The sequence below is a fragment of the Bos indicus x Bos taurus genome, chromosome 15 (genome assembly GCF_003369695.1).
Source record: "Bos indicus x Bos taurus breed Angus x Brahman F1 hybrid chromosome 15, Bos_hybrid_MaternalHap_v2.0, whole genome shotgun sequence".
NCBI lineage: Eukaryota > Metazoa > Chordata > Mammalia > Artiodactyla > Bovidae > Bos > Bos indicus x Bos taurus.
This window is the reverse complement of record NC_040090.1, coordinates 56156508-56180928: the sequence shown is the minus strand read 5'-3', so window position 1 is coordinate 56180928 and position 24421 is coordinate 56156508. Positions and strand designations below refer to the sequence as shown.

Here is a 24421-nt window from a genome sequence, read left to right as displayed (position 1 = left end):
TTATTATGATAAGCCTAGGTGTGGACTTTAAGTTATTCCTTGTGAAGGCTGTAGAGCTTCTTGCGTTTGGGCTTGATATCTTTCACAGCTTTGAAAAGTTTTCAGACATTTTATCTTCTGCTCCATTCTCTTTATCCTCTTTTTTGGATATCTTCTCACAACTTCTATGTCCTTGATATTCAGAACGTAGTCCATGGATTAGCAGCAGTGTCGCCTGGGAGCATGTTAGAAATGCAAAATCTCAGGTTGTACCCTAGACCTACTAAATCAGAATCTCAATTTTAACATGATTCCTCAAGTGATTTGTATGCACAGTAAAGTTTGGAAAGCATCGCTCTATGTCTTATTTGCTCTTTTATTTTCCATTCTTTTGTCTTTTTGTGCTTCATTTGATATTATCTTCTGACCTATCTTCTAATTCACTAAGTATCTCTTCAGCTGTGTCTAATTTGTTATTAAGCCTATCTAGTGAGTTCTTAATTTCAGATATTAGTAGTTTTTGTTTCTAGATTTTTTATTTCATAGCTTCCAATGCTCTTAAAATTTAATGAAACCCATTTGGAATTCTTGCAGAGCTGCTTCTTTTGTCTTTTTCTGCGGGCTTTTATTCACACTGTCCCCATTGTTTTTATTGTATGCCAGACACACTATTCGCAAAGTTGTTTGTGGAAATAATTTGAGGTCTCAGATGATATAATCATCCTAAAGAGAGAACTCATGTTTGCGTCCAGCAGGCACCTGCAATCTGGGACACTAGCAACCTGAGGTCACCTCAATCTAATTTCTAGGACTGAGATGATCTGAGGCTGAGCTGTTTACTTTTGGTCCACTTTTAGAGTTCTGCCCTTCATGCTCTCAACTCAAAGTAGGCTGGAGTGGGGAGCAGAGGAGGGTTCACTCTGTAGCAGGCCCTGGCCTCCAATTCATGTCTTTCTGGCACTGCTCAGTATCTCAGTCACTGCCTCTAGACTCAGCAAACATCCCTCGGGGGAAGAGCTGTCCCAAATACCAAGATCACCTCCTGGGCCTCTATTCTCCCTTGGATCCTGGCCCAGTAACTCTTCACTTTCCTGCCAGCTCTCTAATTACCTTCAAGCAAGTATTTAAAAATATTTTATTCAGATTTCCTAGTGTCCAACAAGGAGGAGAGTGGATTGGAGTCACACTCTCTACCATTCCTGGAAGTGGAACCCCTTTGATATGTTTCCCTAAACCTGTCCCTCCTCCTTCCTTCATCCTCATTGCTGCTGCCCTTACACACACCTTCCTTTTCTTTGCCTAGAGGCCCACAGGTTCTAAGAGGCCTTTCCCACCCTAGTCCTTATCCCCTATTCGCTTCCTGTGACCAATCCTCCATGCTTCTACAAGAGTTATCACCTAGGTCATGCCTCTTTCTCAGTTAAAAACCTTTAAAGTGGTCCTAAGTCCAACCCAACTTTGCACTCTGAGGCTATATAGATAGGTCTGGTATTCACAGGGCAGATGAGCAGCAGGCAAGAGGTTTCGAGCTAAAGAACTAAGTATAGCCAAGCCAGCCTGGAACCAAGCTCAGACTGAGAGATCTGGACTTAAGAAGTGAGCTTGAATTGATATGCTTGCATTTTATCTTGCTTTTCTCTAAATTCTCTGTCAATTTTATTTCCTTTGGCAAAATCCTGCGGGGGCCTGGTGGGGGTGGTGTGTAGGAAGTTGCAGTGTCTTCCGATTAGGATATTTGTCCAAGGTGCCGTGGCAGAGCTGGGACTAGAATGTGGATCTGTGTGCTTTCCAAGTCAGCTGAGTAATACCTGTAATGACTGCCACCTACAAATTGCAGACCCCGGTGGCGTGGAGCAGTAGGGTGGGGCGGGCTTGCTTGCCTGCCTACCCCTCTGCCATCATTCCTCCCTATTCCTTGCTTGCGTGGGTAACCCGTGCTCCTCCACCCTTCAGAGAAATCTGTCTCCATCACCTACACCAGAGGATTTATCATGCTTAGAGTAAGTCAGCCATGATAATTCCATTCTCCTCTCAGTGACTGGCTTTGCGAGAGGCATATTGCCCTGCTGTTGTTGATGGGAAATGAGCATACGTCTGCTGAGGGGGTTTCTGGGAAAGGTTTCTTTTACTCCCAAGAGACGCACGCCCATAGGAAGAGACTGCTTCTCTCACTCTGAACTCTGTCTTGTCTGGCGTGATGCCTGGAGCTGCAGGCATCTTGAAATCATGGGAGGAACAGCTGACAGGCTGAGGATGGCAGAGCAGAAAAGATGGGAACCAGTGAGTTACCCAACCCCGGAGCTGCCCTACTCAAGACTTCTTGTTTTGTGTGATAATAAATGTGCTTATTGCTTCAATCTTTTTTTAGTTGCATTACGCACAACCAAAAGCTTCCTAACTGACACAAATGGTGTGATGGAAAGCATAGAGGTTGGGGAGGCAGGAAAGCTCTCATTTGCCACCCATCAGTTTTGTAACCTGCAGCAAATTGTTTTAGCTCTCGAGGCCTCCGTTTTCTCATCTCTAAAATGGAAATAATACCCTCCCCAAAGGGCTATTGGAAGGCTGCTGCTGCTGCTCAGATGCGAGTCGTGTCTGACTCTTTCCGACTCCATGGACTGTAGCCTGCCAGGCTCCTCTGTCCATGGGATTCTCCTGGTAAGAATACTGGAGTGGCATGCTACTTCCTCCTCTGGGGGATCTTCCCAACCCAGGAATCAAACCTGCGTCTTGTGCACTGGGAGGCAAATTCTTTACCATTACCACTCTTTACCACCTGGGAAGCCAGGTACTGGAAGGTTAAATCACGCTTATGATGGCACATCACACACACGTCAAGTTATGACCATTGTTCTGGATGAGATCTCATCTGACAGTGGGTTCCTTTCGGCTTAGGTTTCCCCCAAGGGCACCTGGGTCCACCGGAAGCAGTCATTTCATTGCCAGCTCTGGGTAAACCAACTACCATTTGCCAGCCCTTGACATTTTAGAAAGGATTCTGTGGTTAGGCTGTTTCTTACAACATCTAGATGAGGCGAACCAGCTGACAGGTTTTATCATGAGGAAACTGAGGGGCAGAGAGGTTAGTGACTTGCCAACAAGTGGCAGGGCTGGGGCACCCATATCTGCTCCTCCCACCCCGTGAAGCTGCCACCGTAGGATCCTGGCCCCTGCTGTGTGCCCCTGTGACTCCATAGGCAGCTCTAGGGTGGGGAGAGCTTGTTGGAGGGAGGGTTGTGCTCCTCGACTTTGGGTTCCCTCATAGGTCTCACCTTGGTCAGTCAAACATGTGGAGATGCTTATAACTCAGGCCTTTGGAATTGTCATGGTTGTTTAGTCACTAAGTCATGTCCAACTCTTCTGCGACTCCACGAACCACAGCCCACCAGGGTCCTCTGTCCATGGAATCTCCCAAGTAAGAATAGCAGAGTGGGTTGTTATTTCCTTCTCCAGGGGATCTTCCTGACCCAGGGATTGAACCCAAGTCTCTTGATTGGCAGGTGGATTCTTTTTCCACTGAGCCTCCTGGGCAGCCCCTTGCATCAAAATAAGATGCAAGAGAGTCTGGAGGTCTGGGTGGTTAATTTCTAGAGGCCAGGAAGGTGCCAGTGTGTATGTGTGTCCCTGAGGCCCTGAAAGGGGCCAGGCTCCGAGCACTATCCCCGGTAGGTCTCCACACGAGAGCAGGTGGCTCTGCCTGGAGCTGTCCCAGGAAACCTTGATGTGGGGATTAATGACAGGAAAAGTAGGGCAGGCAGGTTGGTAAATATTTAATTGCTAAGAGCTTAAGTGGGGGGAGGGGGCTGATCTGATGGAAAGGGAGGGGCTTAGGGAGAGTGGGGAGCATTAATCACAGTTAGTCACCAAGCTGGTCTGCACTGGGAGAGGTCCACTATCACTCCCAGCCTGAGCTGCCCCTCTGTACCTCCTGTCACCCCTCCAGCTCCTTCTGCCAAATTGTCTGGATAGGACCTAGACCAGGGGTCTCTGTATCCTTTGGAAAAAACCAAGGCTGAGTTGCAAAGAGGCCAAAATGCCAACCTTGGTTACTGTTTATGAAGCACCCACTGGATGCAAGTCATGTCATATCAATTGACTCTTTAACCACATTGCACCTGGCTAAGGAGAATTAGAATCAACTAAGTGTTGGGGTTGGCGGGGTGAGGAAGGAAGTGGAAGAGGAGCCCAGAGCTGCAAAGGGTCACATATGGTACCTCCTGTCCCCAGTGAGGCCCCTTGAGGGGTACAACTCTGACCTGGGTGGGAAGTCTGACCCTTGTCTGGACCTGATCCCTCCTGGGCTGACTCAGCCCCCAGCCTCTCCCATCTGACTGCATCTCTCTACCCTGGGGGTTTGGGTCCTTATCTCCCTTTTCTTCCCGTTCTGCCCTCAGGGCGTGGGGCTTTGAGATCACAGATCCAAATGCAGGCACATCCCAGTCCTGAGAGTGTCCCCCCCACCACACACCCATCAGAGTCTAGGGCCTGGCCCATTCACTTTGGGGCCTCTGCAGCATGATCACCAAGTCACTAACCCGGGTGATGTTCCCGTTCCCGGCATCCCCAACCTTCTGTATCCAGAGAAGACCAGCCTGAACCCTGCAGGGGAGCAGATGCCACAGAGAGGATGCTCTTGGGATGGGGTGGGAGGAGAGGCTGTATCTGGCCTCTGAATCCAGTGCTGCAGGGGAAGGGGTTATGGTGGCTTGTAGGTTTAGGCATGAGTCCTGGGGCGCTTCACCACCACCCGCGGTAAGCTGTATTCTCCCAAAGCAGCGCTCCCAGAATTCTCAGTCACCCTTGTTGATCAGTTGATAAGTCGTGTCTGACGCTTTGAAACACCATGGACTATAGCACGCCAGGCTCCCCTGTCTTTCACTATCTGCCAGAGTTTGCTCAAGTTCATATCCACTGAGTCAGTGATGCTATCTAACCATCTCATCCTCTGCCACCCTCTTCTCCTTTTGCCTTCAGTCTTTCCCAGCATCATGGGCTTTTCCAATGAGTCACTCTACAGAGAATTAAGGGATAGGAGAAAGGACGGGGCTTTGCTCTCCCCCTTAACTGTGGGTGGGGTGAGCAGTGGAAGGCTGGAGCAACAAGTCCTGGGAGCTGGCCCCGAGTGCCGAGGCCGGGCTGGGTGGGAGGAGCGCACTCACCGTCCTCCTTGGTCTGGATGTAGAGCACGCTGCTGCGCACACCATCCCCGGCCTGGGTGTAGGCCAGCACCTGCACGCTGTAGTTGGTGAACTTCTCCATGCCTCGCAGCTCCACCCGCTCCCGCGTCGTGGTGATGTTCTGCATCTCGCCCCACTCTGCCGGACATGAGCATCCTCTGAGTGCGGCCCAGGCCGGCCAGGCCAGGCCATGGTCCCTCAGCCACTGCCCCTCCACCAGCCTGGGCTTGGACCTTGACTCCATGGTGGTGGCAACGAGGGGGACCTTTCACCTCAAGGTCATGGTTGCAGACTTGCAACACTGCTCCCAGGCCATATCTCTCCCCAAGTGGCCCAACCAGGGTGACCCACAAATGCCAGCTGGGCCTCAGCCCCTAGTCAACCCTGTACCAAATTCAACTTAATACTCTCTCTATAAAATAGTTCTACCTCTCTCTCCCCCTGAATCTCACTTCCCTGTCCTCCACCCACCCCTCTCTCCATGTGAGGGACCCCAGGAGTGACCTGAACCCAGAAGGAGCCTTGGCCAGGTGGGCAGTGGCAGCTGTTTCTCTTGGCTGCCCAGCACCTCTGAGAAATGGAGTATTTCCTGCCATATCAGTAAACAAGGATGTCACAATCATCATTCTAGCCCTCTAAATCCTTGAATCCCTGAGCCCTAGGGGCACTCAGGAAAGAGAAGAATACCTGGGTGATTTGGCAGATCTCAGGTTGCAGCCACTCCCTACAGTAAACACTGAGGAACTCAGGATGTAAAAAAATGCAGGATAGTGAGCTGCTTATGAAAGGAATGATTTCCGTGAGTCCAGACTCTTACATCTTCCCATACACAGAAAAGGGCTAAATTCCTTAACTTGGAATATCTGGCTTTCTTTCATTCACAAAAATACTTTTGACCTTCAGACTACTTGGCTTTGGTGGCAAAACTTCTATGTAACCTCTCCCCACCTCCTTGGAGCAGTTCTCTCAGGGATACTTGAGATGCTATCTCCCAGGCTTGAAGTCCTAGAAATTCCCACCCCAAATATTAATAACTCTCAACTTTCAGGTGGTGACTGCTCTTGAAGTCGACACCTCCTTGGGCTCTCGGCTCTCATAGGCAATGGAGCCAGGTGGCATGACCTGTGACAGGCTGGGGATGACTGCCCTGCACCTGACTGCTTCTGGACCGGCACCCTGAACTCTCGAGAGGATAAGGGGTTAAGTCCCCATTACCTTCCCCCCACATCAAGGACATCTTGTCTGCAAAGAACCTGCAGAGAGAACATGGGCGAGGCTGCTGGAGTGACAGCCATGGCCGGGAGGGCCAGGCCTTCCTCAGGCTCAGCGAGGACCCGTCACCCTGGATCTGCCAAGAACTTGCTGTAGATGCTGAAGAAGAGCTTAGGGAAAGCGTCCCGTGGGACAGCCAGGGTCTCAAGAGGAGGAAAGAGGCTTCTGAGCTGACAACCTTCCCCCTGAGGCTACTGGGATTTTTTAGAAAACAGCCCCAGACAACAGCTGAGGACAGGCTGTGCGGAAGACAAGTGCCAGCAAACCCACCCTGGCGCCTCACGAGGGACCTGGCGCAGGCAGAGGCCTGGTCTCGGGCCTAGCCGCAGACTGGCCACAGTCTGCCAGGGTCCAGAGGGTGAGGACTCCAGGCCCAGCCTGAGGGGACTCTGGGTCAGTGGAGGGGGGCCTCAGAGGCCTGAGAAGTGGGACTTTCCTTTCCCAGGAGGTCAGAAACCAGAGTGGACCTGTCTAGGACTAAAGCCAGAGAAAGACCCAGGAGGAGGGCAGCCTGGCCATCAATTCTGTGGCCTTTGGAGACTAGTGAAGCTGATGCCTTTCTCACCTGAGGGCTGAATTGGGGAGCCACAGGGTTCGAAAAGGGGGAGCGAGTTCTGGAAAATGAGCCTTTTGTGACTCAGCACAGATGAGATGAGGCCATCTCACCATATAAGGCCCCAGAAGACCTGCAGGGCTCCGCACTCCTGGGGGAGAAGGTGGAGGCGTGGCAGGGAGAGAGAATTCCTGTCAGCAGTGCCTCTGGGCAGACCAGTACCCGGGTGGGGGACGGGGAGGGCAGCTGGCCCAGGGGGCTGGGGGTGAGCTGGAGTCCCAGGTCCTCCAGGAGAGAAGGAACGGGCCAGGTGACCAGTGGCAGGAGGCTCAGGATATGGCGAGGCAAACTCACGTCCACAGTTTGGGATGCTGGGCCCCTGGCTTGCGTGACTTCCTGGTCCAGGGCTCTGCTGCACCAGTGGGCAGGGGCTGCTGTGTTTGCGGGGCTGCACTAGCTCATCCTGTGGGAAGGCGCCCAAAGGGCTGGGCCACTGTCTTGGCTCTCCTCCCTCTGCTGTTCCTACCCGCAGCTCCACTGTGCACCCTTCCCCGCTCGTCTCCAGGTCCTGGGTAGCTCAGCTGCACAGAATACAGGTCTCGCCATCCATCTGGCCAAGGGACCCTGCTTCCTCCTCTTGCCCCTCAGTCCTAGGCGGTGACAGCTTCCTGCTGGTGCTAGTCCCTGGGACCCCAACTTCCCGCCACACTCCTCTGAACGCAGAGCCTTCATTAAAGTTTCAATTGTCCCGTTTGAGTATACCACCTGTTTCCTGACTGACATGGCCACAAAGTCCTCATACCAACACATTCCATCAGAAAAGCCAGTGTGTCCATCTCACCCCTTAAGCCACTGCCCAACATACAGCTGAACAGGGCAGCTGGTGTCTGTCCCCAGCAGAAAGGTGACCGTGCACACCACCTCTCACTATGGCCCCTGGCTCTGGCATGGGAATAACGGGTGCAGGGGAGAGGCTGGACTTCCGCTCGACATCCCACGGGAAGATGCTCAGCTCTAAGTGTGGGCCTCCAGCAACCCCTGGCCTCTCACCCCGCGAGCCGGCCACCACCCCCAGCAGACTCACCCCCGTCAACGTAGAGGGACCAGAAGATGACCCGATAGCCTTTGAGGACGCCGTTGAGGGTGCTGCGCGGGGGCTCCGACCAGGAGATGACGGCCACGTCGGAAGTGATGGACAGGGCCCGGACGTTCTCGGGGGGCTGGCTGGGCACTGCGGAGGGGAGAGCCAAAGGGCCTGGTTAGGGAGGTACAGGACAACACGCATGTGCAGGCAGGACCCTGCTGCCCGGCCAGAGGAACCTCGGGTCACACAAGTGGGAGGCCCTCCTGACTCAATGAGCCTCGAGAGTTTGGGCTGGTGGCTGGGAAGGGAAACCAGTCTCCTTCCCTGAAAATTTGGGTGAATAGAGGTCTTTCCAGCTTGGTTCCTGGGCTCTGGCTGGCATGTTCCTGATTCTGGGTAAGTGCTCAGGGAAGAAGGTGATGCAGTCCGGGCATGAGCTCCTGGGGGTTCACCAGTGGGCACCACAGCCCAGGGAGTCCACCTCCGCTGAACGTAACAGAATGTGGAAGACCAAGCCAGCCCCGGGGGGAGTCTGTAACTGATGCTCTTATCTGATGGCTGCCAGCCATGTGTGTCCCCGCCCCTGTGCCAAACTGAAGGGAAGGAAAAGAAGGAAAGAGGCTCTCAAATAACCCTGGGGCAGGAGAGGAGAGGTCCCTCAGACACCTTTAGGACTTCTGGAATCACTGCACTTCTGTCCCTTGTCCCTGCACCCAACACACCAGCCTGGGTGGCCCACCCTGCCTTTAACCCTCTCCATCTGAGAACTTAACCTAAGTCCCAGCCTCTGGGGGTGGCCCAGCTGCAGCTCGCCCGTCTGAGACGAGAGACAGGGGCGACACGAGGCCCCAAGGAGCCACCTGGGCCAGGGGCAACTTTGCTGGCACTTCCGCTGGTTTCCGAGGAGCTGGGGGCAAAGGGCAAGGCCACGTCTGCTTCGCTCTGAGTGGGAGAAAGGAGGCACAGGCTGGATGGAAGGTAATTAGATCCCATTGCCCCACAAGAGGCAACTCTAATTTTTATGAGCATTTAAATGATAATACATCATCCTAACGATCCTCTCTGAGAATGATTATTGTTTCATATTACTTAGGTGTAAAAATATAAGCACCATGTAATTAGGGACCCAGTGTAATAAACTAATACAGATCGCCCGTTCGAACAAAATGAAGGTAATATAATTATGGAAAAGACACTATTGCTAAGGCAGGGGCCCTTGAATACCCCAGGAGGAGTGCTAATATTGCCAGGAAACGATCAGGATCTGACAGGCTAACGAGGGCCTTAATTAAGTATGAAAAACTGCTGAGCAAATGCTGCTGGAAACTTTCTTCCCCCTCTCCTCCTTTGTTTGGAAAATGTCTCCACGGCCCATGCTGATCTCTCCCTGTTGGTAATCTCAGCCCCCCTGTATCCCTCTCAAAAGCAAGGGATGTGGGGCCCTCATGGAAGCCAAGGGTGGGCCTGGCCAGGTTGTTTTCTGGGATGGCCCTGGAGGATGGAGTTTAGTGTTTGGTCAGGAGTGCTGATATGGACTTGGGGCAGCTCTTCCCCCTGGGGGTGACTTCCCTGAGCATCCTGCATCCATGTCATTTGGTCCTGCATCCAGCCTCGCTCCCAAGCAAGAGGGTAACAACGGGGTGAAGTAGAAAGAGTATGGGATTCAGGGTCAGGTCTGGATTTTGACCTGGGCTCTTCTTCATCAGATGGGCAATCTGGACAGGTTCTTAGCCTCCGTGAGTCTTGGGTCCTTTTATGGGCAATGACCTGGCTGTTAGTGCTCGGGTTCTCACAGGTGCTCCCTGCACCAGCAGCATCAGCATCACCTGGGGATTTATTAGACACGCACATATTTGGCTCCCACCCCAGACCTGCTCAAGCAGAACTCTGGGGGAGGGCCCAGCAATCTGTTTACAACCCTCTGATGTGCACTCAGGTTTGAGAAGCACTGTGTCAGAGTACTGCTTGGGATGGCATCGCTGGTACTTAATGGTGACAAGCTGGTCTTCCTCTATCCAGCCAGCCCTGTGGCCAGCAGTGGGTTGTGGGGGGATGGGCTGGTGAGGATGTGGGGTGGTGGAGGGGGTGAGGGAGCGGATGGTATGTCGCTCAGGTGCTTCTCTGGACCTCTCTGCATTCTATGCACCTTTCCCCACTTTTGTGTTCTCCCTTTCTCCCAGGGGCTCAGTGCACTGACATCTGCTCCCTCTCACAGCCTAGCTTGAGCCCCAGAGCAATTAAATGGGAATCTCTGGGGATGAGGCCAGGCATCAGGATTTTTAAACTCCGCAGATAATTCCAACTTGTAGCAAAAATTAAGAACAACTGATATGAGTTAATCTACTTTCTGGTGTTTCTGACCTGATGTGTCCTCCCTCCCAAAGGTGTCTGCGTTTCCAGAGAGAATGAGGTAGGGAGAGGACATTGCTTAGCAAAAGGAATGACTCTCTAATGGTAGAATGCTGGGTATCTGGGTGGCCACGGGGCAATGGCATTATGTTTCCAGGGCAGTCAGTTCCCTCCCTTTGCTGGGGGAAGGCTCAGACTCAGTGACAGGTTTTAATCTCATATCTTGGTCTTAGGCTGGGGTATCACTGCTAAGTCACTTCAGTCGTGTCCAACTCTGTGAGACCCCATAGACGGCAGCCCACCAGGCTCCCCCGTCCCTGGGATTCTCCAGGCAAGAACACTGGAGTGGGTTGCCATTTCCTTCTCCAATGCATGAAAATGAAAAGTGAAACTGAAGTCGCTCAGTTGTGTCCTACCCTCAGCGACCCCATGGACTGCAGCCTACCAGGCTCCTCCGTCCATGAGATTTTCCAGACAAGAGTACTGGAGTGGGGTGCCAAACTAAGGAAGCCCTATTACTCTGCTCTTTGGGGGCTGTGTCCAGCCTGGCTACGTCTCTTGGGGTGGGTATCAAGGGTCACGTCTCCTTTCGTTTCCTAGCACAAGCTCAGGTAACAGTGGGGTCTTCTCTGCGCTTGGAGAGCAGGCATGCTCCTGCTGCCTCTTAACCCTCTCCTCCTGAGAAACCAGGCCCCATCATTCACTCAAAGTTGGAGTCCTCTCCAACCCTCAAAGAATTCAGTTTTAAAAACTGGGCTCCAAATCTTCTGTCCACGGACCTTGGTGTTTTGTAACTCCACAGTCTCTAAAACAGATGGTGGACAGCTTCTAGCTCAGAAGTACATAGGTAACTTGGCTTCTGCCCTTTTTCCAACCTGGAGGGCCTAAATGAGGAGAAATAGGACCCAGAGTGTAGAGGAAAGAGCTTGGGGAAAGAGATGGGTGAGGGGCCAGGATGAGGGAGGAGGAAAAGGCAGAGGGAGAAGATGGATGGAGAGTCAGAGAGATGCACAGACAGGCACTCAGACAGACCAGTAGCTCAATAGAGAGACCGATGGGCAGAGCATTAGAAAGTGATGGATAGAGAGCCAGCCAATGGATGGAGAGACCCAGAGGCCTAAATGGACCAAGCATCCCTTGAGAAGCCAATGGGTGAGAGGGGATGGAGGGATCCAGGGAGGCTGTGTGTACCACAGGATGATGGGGCCCAGGAGCAGGGAAGGGCCCCCAGCCCTCCCTGGAAGCCCTGCGGCTCTGCCCGCAGCCGACATCTGTACCCATTACCCTCTACTGGTGCCCTCACCGTCCTCCAGGGTGGTGGCATTGATCTCGCTGGATGAGGGCCCCGTGCCTGCCCGATTGAAGGCCTGGACCACCACGCCATATTGGGCGAACTTCTTGAGGTTGTCCAGGGTGTAGACCTCGCTGTCCCCAGTGGCCTTCATCTCCACGATGCTGTACTGCCCGTTGCTACCCGGGCTGTTCTCTCTGTAGCCGATCTGGTAGCCACGGATGACACCGTTCTGCAGCTCCTTCTTGGGCGCCTGTGAGTGTAGGAGTGGGAGGGTGGTGGAGGGGGACAAAGACTCAGTGACATTCCGAGAGGATGCTCTTACACCCAAAGGCAGGTCATGTTACTCCCTTGCTCCCAAGCCTCCCAAGGCTCCCATTCCACCCAGAGTCAAGGCCAAAGTAAAAGCAACCCAAGTGTGCACAGACAGGTGAATGCATAAAGACGATGTGGTCCATACATGCAATGGAATATTATTCAGCCTTAAAAAGGAATGAAACTTTGATAAACTGAACAGCATCAATGAACCTAGAAAATACATTAAGTGAGATAAACCAGACACAAAAGGAGCAATACTGCATGGTGCTTCTCCGAGGTGCGTACAATTCCCAAATTTACAGAAACAGAAAGTAGGACAGAGGTTACTGGGGGCTAGGATGGCTGGGCCAGCAGAGTTTCTGTTTGGGATCATGAGAAAGTTCTAGAGATGGACAGTGGTGACAGCTGCTCAACACTGTAATTGTACAATGCCGCTGACCTCTACCTATGAACATGGTTAAAACGATCTGTTTTGTGTACATAAAATGGTATGGTACCACAAGTTGAAAAAAAAAAAGAGTCCTTGACTTTGATGCGAGCCCAGCCCCTCTTGGAGCTGGACCGCCCTTGACATCCTGGCCAGCGGCTGGGGTGCGTGGAGAGCCCAGGCCTGAAGCCGGCTTCTGGACGGAGGGACAGAGATGGGGTGACAAGGGGGTGACAGGGGGGACCTCGGAGCTCTGCCTGGGCTGGCGGGAATGAAGGGCTGATCCCAGGTGGGCAGGCCAAGGGAGAAGACTCCACTGGCGTCAGTCTTGGGGTGGAAAATACACTCTCACCCCCAGCAAAAACCCTGATACACAACCAGCCGCACACACAGGTGTTCTGAGAGAGAAAACATCAACAGGGAAACACTGACACGGACATTCTTGAATATGATCACACACACACGCACACACACACACGCACATACACACACACACTCACATATACACACACACTCACATACACAGGATCTTGATACGTCCCCTTACATCTGGAACCACGAACACACACAATCCAGACCCATCAAAACAAACATCCCAATACATACCTACCCATGGCCAGAAACATACAGACTCACAAATAGAAACTGGCTCCTTTAAAGAGGGGACATGCCCATCTATATATTGAGACAGCACACACACCAGTACATAGAAAAACAGCTTGAATCAGGGTTGTAAAGATGATGCAGTTAATTTAAAAGCCCACCTTTTACTGTACTAAAAAATAGTGTGATCAAAAACAATTAAGTTAGTAAAACAGCTCATTTTTTTAAATTCAATGAGTGTTTTAAATGAACTGCATTTTTCAGCTCACCGTTAACTCAATATAATGAAGTTTTAAATTTCACATAATTGTTTTGAATTCACTAACTAGGTGTGTGTGTATTTAATTGACTCGACTTTTCGTTGCTGCCTGAATAATGCTTCTCTCTGCACTTGGACAGTCCTGTTTGATAGTTGGTAAGAGGGGGAATTTTTGAATGTGGGTGTTGTATCTACACAATCAGGCTTCCCAAGTAGCTAAGTGGTAAAGAATCCGCTTGCCAATGCAGGTGAGGAGGGTTCAATCCCTGGGTGGGGAAGATCCCCTGGAGAAGGAAATGGCAACCCCCTCCAGTATTCTTGCCCGGGAGAGCCCATGGACAGAAGAGCCTGGCAGGCTACAGTCCATTGGTTCACAAAGTCAGACACGATTTAGTGACTAAACAACAAATAATCTACACACTCACACATTCAGGCACTTATTATAGACACAAACATATCTTCAGGGTGCCCTTGTCCTCACACTGACATACACTCTATTACATATCTGTGCCCACGTTGAAATACACTGATATATACATCATTACACAATGACACACACCTACGTACCTAGAGCCGCCTGCACACAGTATACACTTGTCTATGTGTGATACACAGAGCACCACGCCACCGTCATTCACACCAATGTATACTGGCAGAGGCCTTGGGTAGGCATTCAAGCATACCTTGCTACATACATATAGATATTCACACATTTTTACAAATCTTGACATATCTTCCCTCCCTCCCTCTCTCTCCCTTCTCCTTGTATGGCACCACCCCCTTAACCAGGCACACTCAGGATTTAAATCAATCTTAACAATATTTCTCTGAAGCATTAAGAAATCAATAGAGCTGATTGCAAATTTATGTCATAAAGCAGTGGTGATCCATCTCAAGGAAAGAGTCTTAAAATGAAGTGACTTATCTTTCAAGTGAATCTTTATTTTTCATTAATCTGTTTCTTGGTGTTAAAAAAAATTCCCTTGAGAAGTCAGCCCCAAAATTTATTGATAGGCTGGTTCATTCTGAAGTTCTAACTTTCTAATCAATTTTATTTTTCATTATGAGACTTTGGAGAAATAAATCTGATTCTAAATTTTTATCGACCTCCGGGTTGGAGCTTTGTAGCCAAATGTCTCAGAGGTTTACATACTTATTCATTCCCGTCCCCTCCTCCAGGCTTCCTTGGAGTATTCTTAGGAAATGGATGCAGAATCAGGATGCAGATAAGACTTGGGATCTAGACTCCAGGCTTCACTCCCAGTTTCTGAGGGAAGCTCTGGCAACCAGATCTGAACCTGGAGGGAACCAGGGCTCCAGGTATCTATCTACTAGGAGCGCTGGTACCCAGGGAGGGCCAACTGCCCAGCCTCTGTCCCACTTTTGTCCTGGTTATTTCTCTGGAGCGGGAAGGAACCAGGCTCTGCTGCCGTGTGTGTGTGTGTGTGTGTGTGTGTGTGTGTGTGTGTGTGTGAGCGGGAAGGAACCAGGCTCTGCTGCCGTGTGTGTGTGTGTGTGTGTGTGTGTGTGTGTGTGTGTGTGAGCGGGAAGGAACCAGGCTCTGCTGCCGTGTGTGTGTGTGTGTGTTTGTGTGTGTGTGTGTGTGTGCGCGCGCGCGCGCACGCCAAGACATATAGTCTTTTTTCCCTTGGTTTTTTAAAGAATTGTTTAATTTTTTGGCCACATCACACAGCATGTGGGATCTTAGTTCCTTGATCACGGATTGAACCTGGATCCCTTGCAGTGGAAGTGTGAAGTCTTAACCACTGGACCACCAAGGAGGTCCCAAATATGTGGTCTTTTTTAGGGAAAATATTACTAGACCCTTTTGAATCTCTCTGATTCTCAAGTCTACCTTTATGAAGGGACTAGGAGGAGGACTAAAGTACCTGGAATTTTTCTACCAGGAGTTAGAGTCAGAAAATGACCTTGGACTCAGAGCCCAGATGTAGATGAGGTAACCCCCTAAACCCTAATGTTCAAGAAGAAGAACATGAATGGGCTCTAGGAAACTCTCTGTTCCTGACCTCTGGACAGTGGGCTTCTGTGGGTGATATGGCTCCAGACTATGTGCAGTGAAGTTCTGCACCTGTCATGACTTGAATGACCACGGAAGTCACCTTGCATTTCTATACCGTGGCCTCCTCTGATAGGAAGGAGAAATATCTCTTCTGTCCATTCCACAGGAACAGATAAGTTAGTGCAAGAAAACACTCAAACACTGGAAAATGCAGCTGGAAGCCATCAGAATGGGCAGCCCTTCTGTGCCCATGCCAGGGATGTGGCGATGAGGCCAGAGTTTCCCAGGAAAGCATTCCTTGGTCATGCTCAAGGTTATGCTGGTTCTCTGCCCTGCTGTGGAATTGCCTCCAAGATTTCCCATCAGTGACAGAGTCTTTGGATACCTTCTAGATCTACAAGTTTCTTCCCCTTAGAAATGGCTGCGGCACATACTGGTTTGTTTTCTCTACAGCTCCCTGTCCCCCAGAGCTAGGGAGGGCAGTTATTTTTTCATCCTGATTTTACACAGGAGGAAATCAAGAAAAGACTTCAGCTCCCTGCTGAAGTCTTGACCGTGAGAACATAGGGTATGGTTTCACCCTACTTCCCAGCTCTAGTCACAGGGCCAAGACAAGGGTGAGACCCTGTCATTTCATCTCCTGTTATCCATAGAGCCCCTTTGAAATGTACACAAAATCAATTCCAGCTCTAGATATATTACAACCTGTGGAGTTTGTAGGACAAACCAGCATGGTAAAAGAATCATCTTCTCTCCTTGGCACTGACAAATTCTTCATCCGACTCCAAGCACAGGCCTCCATCAGAAAGCCATGGTGGAGAAGGGAGTGGGGATTGGTGGGGGGACCAGTTCCTCTATCCTCCTCTCTTTCCACTCCTTCAACCTCAGTATTTAGCAACAAACAGACGTGGGCATTGCAAGACACCAGACACTAGCAAGTCTGTTGGGGCTTCATTTGAAGATTAAGGATGGGGAAGGGAGGGAGGCATTTCAGGGGAAATGCTTTTGACTTTGCTTACCTTCCAGGTCACTTGGATGCTCTGTGAGGTCACTGGCTGCAAGGTTACATCCATGGGAGGCCCATCAGGAGCTGGGGTGGGGTTGGGAGAAACAACCTTATGAGTCACGTCTTGGAAGAAAAGAGCCCTATGCCCTCAGTCCCATCCTTGAGCTGGAGAAAGGAAAAGCTTGTCTAAAGCAGCAGAGGACTTCTGTTTGAGTCCCTCTTGAAATGATCATAGGGTTTAAATTTCCTATTCATTCTCCATAATTTGCTGAAAACATAGCAAATAACGACTATTAAGTATGACTCCACATCCAGCAGGTTGGCAAAATTTTTTTAAAGTTTGATAGTACAAAGTGCAGACCAAAATATGAAGTAGCAGGAACTTTTATACACTAACCATGGGAGAGAAAGCACTTTGGAAAACATTTTGGCTTTTTTTTTTTTTCTTTCAGTTAAAGGGAGAAGTTTGTCCATCTGGTGAGTCTGTAATTCTGCAACTTTTATATTTTATATTCCTTGGATGGGGAATGAAAATAGACAAATCATACAGCTGTACTGAAGCTCACAAAAAGAATCTAGACTACAACAAGGAAAACACAGAGAATATATGAAGTATTAATTCATGCATACATTCTATTAGAACAGGCAAAACTAAACTGTATGTTTATATGTACATATACTAGTGACATGTATGAAAAAGGAAACAAGGAAGCTGGGATACTTGTTACTTCAGGGGGAGGGATGGGGTTATGGTTGAGAAGGGGTATATAGAGGGCCTCTGGGAAGTGATAATGAGTGTTGGTTATACTAGTTTTTGCTTTATTATTATTATTATTATGTGTAAAACTGCACATGTATATGTACTTTTTGGTATTAACTTCTATTTTGCAATGACAGGTAAGAGAAAATACAATAAGGGAAATCTTGCTTAAATTTTCAGGAAAACTTCATGGCAAAAGTCACAGGAGATAATCCAGGGCACTAGTACCCCCATCCTTTGCAGATCTGTCCTTGCCAGACAGGCTGGGGCCAGTGGAGTGGGAGCAGAACCTCGGACAGCTCCTGAAAGCATTGCATCTAGAACCCATTTGGCAAAGGTCAGGGATAAGGGTCTCCAATGATCCAGAGGGAGACACACACACACACACCTTGGAATCTCCACCCCCCACTCTTCTAATTGCAAACCCACTGCCAATGGACAGGGTGGGTAAGGGCCCCAGATGTCCCTGATCTCCGAGCCCATGGGCAGGGGTGACAGGGCGAGGTGCTCACCAGCCTCCTCAGTGCTGATGGTGAGCTCCTTGCTCGGCTCGCTGCGGCCAATCTTGTTGAAGGAGTACATGCGGATGCTGTACACGGAGGCCGGGTGCAAGTCCACGATGTTGGCCTGGTTGATGGTCGGGGAGATGTTGCGTGTGGACTGCTTGAAGTCCCAGGAATCTGGAGAGAGGACACCCACTTCTAACCTCAGCCAGACAAACTCCAGGACCCCTCTCCAGCCTCAAGCAGCAGCAACATCCCAATCTCAACCTAGATGCCCAGAGAGGTCCTGTTTACAGAGACTGCAGCAAGAGAATTTCAGAGAGAACTGTTCTGTTCCATGAAGTTCAAGAGATCAAGGGATGCCTGAGGATGGGAACAGCAAGTCCATTGCTTGGGGAATCAGGAAGCTTAACCCTTCTCTACCCAGGGCCACCTGGTAAACTCAAACCTCAGGTGAGATGTTTCCTATGGCCCCTTCCAAGATCACCAATGCTTGCTATCTCTTAGGGTCTCATTGGCCAGTGCCCCTTTCCTGGTCTCTCACACCACATCAGTGATGTGTTGTAACTGTGAGATACCCCCTCCACCCAAGATTCCAGTGCAAACGGGGAAGCCAAGTCTTATCCCCCTTTCTCCTCCTCTGTGTGTGCTTCTGTATTTCTTTTTCCTGTGGATATGTGTGGTGATGGTCTTGAATGTTTCCTAGGCTGATGAGGGGAATAAACCAAGTGGCAGAGTCCCTAGGCAAACCCCTTCCTCTCTCATCAGCAAGAGAATGGTCTCTGAATCTCGAGAGTCAGAAGCCAACAAAGCAATGAGCATGTTCCCAATTTATCCAGGGGGACTGGCAGCCCATTCCAGGGCTAATGTTTAGTGAAATTGTAGAATGTGAAAGATACCCGATAAATACCACTCAGGGATACTGGGACAGTAAACATTCTGCATCTCCAGAGGAACCCAGTCATTCATTCAATGCATTTTTTCCTGTGCACCTACCAGGGGATTCCAGAGAGAAATGGAAGGGCCTGCAGTTACAGCAATGTCTCAGCTAGTACTGTCCAAACCCAGAATTCATAACCAGATTACATTATTGGCACTTTGCTTTGAAAAGACAAAAAAAGGCAAAGCACAAGGAAACTAGCTGATAGTGGAGCTTAAGAATCTTCCCGGGGCACGTCCTGATGCGACTATTCAGTCTAATTTTCCATGTCTTTTAAATCCACAGTAGAGGATTCTGAAAACTGTCAGTAGAAAAGATTAAATTATATTCACTACAGTCTAATCCCTGAATCAGGGAGGGAAGATGGCATATTCTAGAATTTTTTAGGAAGACTCTTTTTTAAGCTAATGCCTGGTAAACCAGGAGGATCAGTTCACCCAAAGAGACTATCCCATCCCCCAGGTTCTGGCTAATTGAGGTCTTGATGCATTTCAAAACACCTCTTTTAGCCACACCAGCTTGGCATCTGTTGAAGGGCACTGGCCCAGTTCCCCATCTGCAGTTTCGCATTTAATTCTTTGGTTTCATGAGCCAAAGTCACAAATGGCAGACTGTAGATGCTCAGAAAAACTGTATATTCTCCTTGTCTTTTCAAAACACCCCAACTGCCCAAAAGTCACTGGGGTGAGAGGTTAAGCCAGAGTCTCAAACATGCAGGCTCCTTCCTGCCGAGGGTACCACTTTGGCTCAGGAGGAAATGGGCTAGTAATGCGGAGGCAGGTGTTCACTTCTCTCTGTGGCATCTGGGAACTGGTGCCAGCTCACACATCATATTTGATTTGCCCATGTTTATAGGAGAGGGACAGCGATCATGAGTCAGTGCATTCATTTTTGATGAGTGCAGGCAGAGGAAGGAGACCCAAATGATGTGTCTGAAAACTAAGGGGCTAAAAAAGAGAGGTGCTAATATTTACCAGGCACTTGTGATGTGCCAGGTGCAGTGCCGGACACCATTCACTCCTCATACCTTTCTATGACGTCAGCACCATATCTCCACTGTACAGGTGACGCTCATGTCATCAAGTGCGATTTCTCACTTGGCCTTCCAGGTGTGTTCAACACTTAAACCTGTCCCTTCCCAAAACACTCTTCTCTTGGGTGTCTATTAAAACAGTCTCTAGCTTTTCCTAGGGAGTCCCTGGTAGCTCAGCTGGTAAAGAATCCACCTGAAATGCAGGAGACCCTGGTTCGATTCCTGGGTTGGGAAGATCTTCTGGAGAAGAGAATGGCTACCCACTCCAGTATTCTGGCCTGGAGAACGCCATGGACTGCGCAGTCCATGGGGTCACAAAGAATCATACACGACTGAGTGACTTTCACTTTCCAGCTTTTCCTAATCTCTTGGGTTATCTCTTCACTTTGCAGGTACATCTTTCTTACGTTATGGTTCAAGTTCTTCAAGGCTCCATCCTAGGCTCTCCTCTCACTCCATACATTTTTCCCACCCCTGGATTCTATTTCCATTTATACACAGAGAAGCTCCCTGAAGGCAGGAACCATATCTACAACTTTGCCCATCTCACCCACTTGGCACACGCTGGGCACTTAAAACCCACTCTTGGTTTTAGATCAGAGCCCACTTTGTGGTCCTGGATGTTGGACCTGTGGTTCCTCCACATTCTGCAGTCATAGTAAATACCCTTTGCTTTTCCCTTGCTTGCCTCCTCCCTAGCTGCCAATCATAGGAAGACTGGGGGATCCCAGAGAGTGGCCCCCTTTTTTCTGCTATTGCCAGTCATTTGCAGGTGGATTTGTCCTTGTGTTCCCAAATCACCTTTGATGTTGGCACAAAACAGCTCTCTCCCCACAGCCCCTGCAGGCTCATGCATCAGAGTCAAATTTGGAGGTCTCTCGCTGATTTTCCAAACTTGATCACTGCCATCTCTCTGACCTGAATAGCTGAAATCAGTGGCCCTATTTTCTCCCCTTTCCTTTTCAGCTCTCAGAGTACTGAGCTGGCTTTGGTGAATATTGTCTCTTTTAATATTCCCTTTCATATGAGCCTGGCTTATCCAGATTAACATATTTCATTAAGGGCTCTCACTCCCTTTCTTCATCAAAGGGTTTATGATGCAAAATATTCTTCTTAAAAAATAAGGAAGCGGCTGGGGAGATGTCAGTGTCTTCTACTTAGTGGGCTGCTTGCTGGGAGGGGACCTGGGGGCTTTGGTATTTCAGGAGACATATTCACTGTAGAAGGGGGAGCGTTTGGACAAAAGCTACATCTGGAGCATTCAGCTGCCTGTGCTGGGGAAACAAGTCCATCCTGCATCTCTGATTTCCTCCTTGCATCACGGCTCTGAGCCCACCACAGTGATCTCCACTGCACCGAGAAGGGGTTTCCTGGATCACCGCGACCACTCACCACGTCCCAACACCAGACCCTCTGGCTCAGCCCACGATGGCTGATGGCTCCCACCATGAGGCTGCCTTCTGGGCCATCCTCAAAGAACCCATCCCTGCTCCTTGCTTGGAAAACAGGGGCGAAATGTGGTGTCTGCATTTTTAAATCTGCGCAGCGCTGTCTGATAGATTTGTGTGGACGGTGCTATTTATCATTCAGCATTCATGTATTATTACTCTGCTGCCTAGGGCCAGGAGAAGTCAGCGTGAGCACGATGGCTTAGAAAGGGCAGACGTGGTAATTTCCCTGGGAAAATTAGCATGATGAGCAACATGGCAGAAAACCTGGCAAAGGCACAGTTGTGACCAAGAAGGGGGGTCAGGGACAGATGTTCCAGCCATAGGAGGGTGTGGTCTGGGGCGAGAGGGAAGGGACAGGAGCCACAGCATGGGGACCCATGCGCCAGGCTCTGTGTTAGGCATGGGCACATAAATCTTCATGCTCACGTATTCCTCGAAGCCACCTTGGAGTATGTGCCACTGTCTGTACTGACAGAGATGCACAAAGACCTTAAGTAGCTTGCTAAAGATCACACAACCCTGACACTTGGTCAACCCCAGTCTTCTGCTTTGAAACTTGTTCTTGTTCTACTATTCTGCATGCAGGCAGAAGATCTACTTAGACACACACACACACGCGCACACGCATGCACACACATGCCCCTCCTTTCTTTGAGTCACCCATCCGTTCCCTAGGATACCTTTTTCAGTTGTCACGTAATTTAGTTTGTGGTATATTACATGTGATTGGAGAGTGCTTTGTAATGGTCCTGAAAGTACCTGTGAGTGTGTGTGTGTGTGTGTGTGTGTGTGCTCAAGTATGTGTACATCTCTGTATATTCCCTCTGCAACTTCATTATCAGCTCCAAGGGCAATGCTCTGTCTCCTCGTTCTTTCTCTTTTCTACCACATGGCTGATGCATGACTCTGCAACAAAATTACTGGCACTCAATACATGCTGCTGACTGACAGACACACATTTCAGCCTGCAAGTCCCACAGGACTATAAACTGCCACACGAGCTATTTCAGTTAGAAGGAGGAGAGGAACTACGGCCCCATGTTAGCTGCTTTCTCTTCAGTCCTCAAAACAATCCCACAAGACAGGCATTACTATTTCCACCTCACAGATGAGGAAGCGATGCTGTGTTCACAGCCTCTGCCTGACTCCAATGGTAATGCTCCCCAGTTCCCACGGGACTCCTTTTCCTAAATGCCAGCATAGATGCCTGTCTGAGTGGCATGGCCCAGAGTAGGCCTACCTGAAGACTGGAGAAAGGACCAGCCCAGCTTCTCTGGGCTCTTGATCCTGTGATTTTTTTTTTTTTTTTACAGGTGCAAAGCTCCTGTGGATGGGAGAATCTGAGGTTGAGTTTCATTATCCTCCCCTCTCCATTCCATCCATCCTGGTACCCTGGTGCTGGGGTGGGTATGATGGTTCCTCCTTTTTCATGAGAGCCAGACAGGGTTGGGGGAAGACGTGGATGAGCTCTGAAAATAGAATCTTCCCTGCCCATCTCTCCTTCTGCACAGCTCTCCAGATGTGTGATGTTCTCAGCTTCGCCTGGCTGAGCAGCGCCCCAGGAAAGGTTTCCACACATTAGAAGGTGGTCAGTGGAGGAGGGTGATGGTGGGCAATGGGGCAGCATGGGGGAGGAGGGCAGGGAAGCAGTCCCAATGAGCAGTAGGGGAGGGCCCCAAGTGACAGCCTGGGCATCCACTCCCCCAACAGGAATGGAGCCCTGCCAGCTACATCAACCAGGCAGGGAGATGCTGGCTGTGGACAGACCCGCCCCTTCTTGTCTGGCTCCTGGGAAGCTTGTGTCCAGCCTTGGGAAGCCCTGAGATGTGAGATGAACCCAGTGGGCTTCCTCTCCTCTCTGTGCCCTCTGCCTCCACTGCTGCCCGGCCCCTGCTCATCACCTGTCCCAGCTACAGGACGGCGGCAGCCTGCTCACTCACTTCTTGGACACCCCTCCTCCCGCCTGACGACCCCTGCCAAGGTGCCATGTTGCTTAAATCTCTCACTAGGATCTCAGACATGGCTAGTGGCTTTCAATGACCTTCCCCAAGGAAATAAAAGCTCAGTTCAGAGGCCCCCTCCCAACCTGGAGCCCAAAGCACTTTTTAGTCTAATAAGACTAAAAACCCAGAAACTGGGTCTGTGTGCTTAGTCATTCAGGCATGTCCAACTCTCTGTGCCCCCTCGGACTGTAGCCTGCCGGGCTCTTCTGTCCATAGGATTCTCCAGGCAAGAATACTAGAGTGGGTTGCCATTTCCTCCTCCAGGGGATCCTCCTGACCCAGGGATTGAACCCACGTCTCCTGCATTGGCAGGCGGATTCCTTACCATTAGCACCACTGGGTCTGTGAACCCTCTGCTAGACATGCCACTCCCCGGAGCGCACTGCACCGTGCTGGGGTTCGGCCCTGTCCCTCTCCCTGAATCTAGGCCCCGTTAGCTCCCCATCTTCTCCCAACTCAAAGCAGCATCTGCAAGGACAGGAGATGTGCTGCTCTGATGACCCCTGTCTGTGCAGCGCCCCCTTCTCTCTATGGCTCTCCTTCTGCACTGACAGTGACCTCGGGAGGTCTGGCTCTGAGCTGACTTTTCTCCCCAATTAGACTGTAAGCTTCTGAGGGCAGGGTTCCTTCCTGTAGAAACCAGCCTCAAGAATGATGCACCCAGTGCCCTGGACAGGGCTGCTTCTCAAGAGGTAAACACAGCTGTGGATGCTATCCTGGGGCTAACCCTTTGGGGGAGCGGATAGTCAGTCAGCCAATGACTGTGTGCTGTGCTAAGGAAGAGAGGAAGGGTCTGGAAGGCTTCTGAGGAAACAAAACCTTGGATCTATGCTGAGTCCTGGAAGATGAGTTGGAGTTGGTGGGAGAAGGACGGTTGGGGAGGCTTCAGTTTTCCAGATTTGCTTTCCGTATTTTACCTTAAAATTACTTTGAAAGGCTTATATGGGCTTATGGTCTTGAATTCTGAAAGTATGAAAGGACCCTAGAGGAGAGGTATGTTTCTCCTTCTCTCACCTGCACTGAAGTCACCCCAGGGCCTCTCCGGGGCAGCCCCCCTGTCGCCTGTACCTTTTAGAAATAGTCACGCAGATACAAACGTGATCACCTATGGCTCTTTCTTGGCTTGACCTCTTGTTCAGGTCATCTGTCCCCTCCTTGCCATTCCTGCCACTTGATTGTGGGTCCCTGGTTTCCCCAGAGACACAGGAGTCCATTGTTCACTTTGCTCTAAGCGGCTTCACAGTGGAAGGCAATCTCTTAGAAGCTATTAATAGAGTCCCAAGGGAGGGGTTTTAGAGGGCTTCTAAGAAGAAGAAACTTAGATCTAAACTTTCCAGGGACTCCTACCTCCCCAGTGACTCATTCTTGGGAAAGACCAGCTTCTCTGACTCCC

General features: G+C 50.2%; 1 protein-coding gene across 1 annotated transcript in view; it reads right to left on the bottom strand.

The window, feature by feature from the left end:
- DSCAML1 (DS cell adhesion molecule like 1) overlaps positions 1-24421 on the bottom strand; it is a 365718-nt gene that overhangs the window by 24865 nt on the left and 316432 nt on the right. Inside the window, exons 15-19 of the mRNA XM_027563620.1 lie at positions 17611-17778; positions 16352-16422; positions 11718-11958; positions 8066-8212; positions 5139-5294 (exon numbers count right to left, since the gene is read on the bottom strand). Of these exons, the coding sequence (XP_027419421.1) occupies positions 5139-5294; positions 8066-8212; positions 11718-11958; positions 16352-16422; positions 17611-17778 (783 nt within the window). The remainder of the gene's footprint in view (positions 1-5138; positions 5295-8065; positions 8213-11717; positions 11959-16351; positions 16423-17610; positions 17779-24421) is intronic.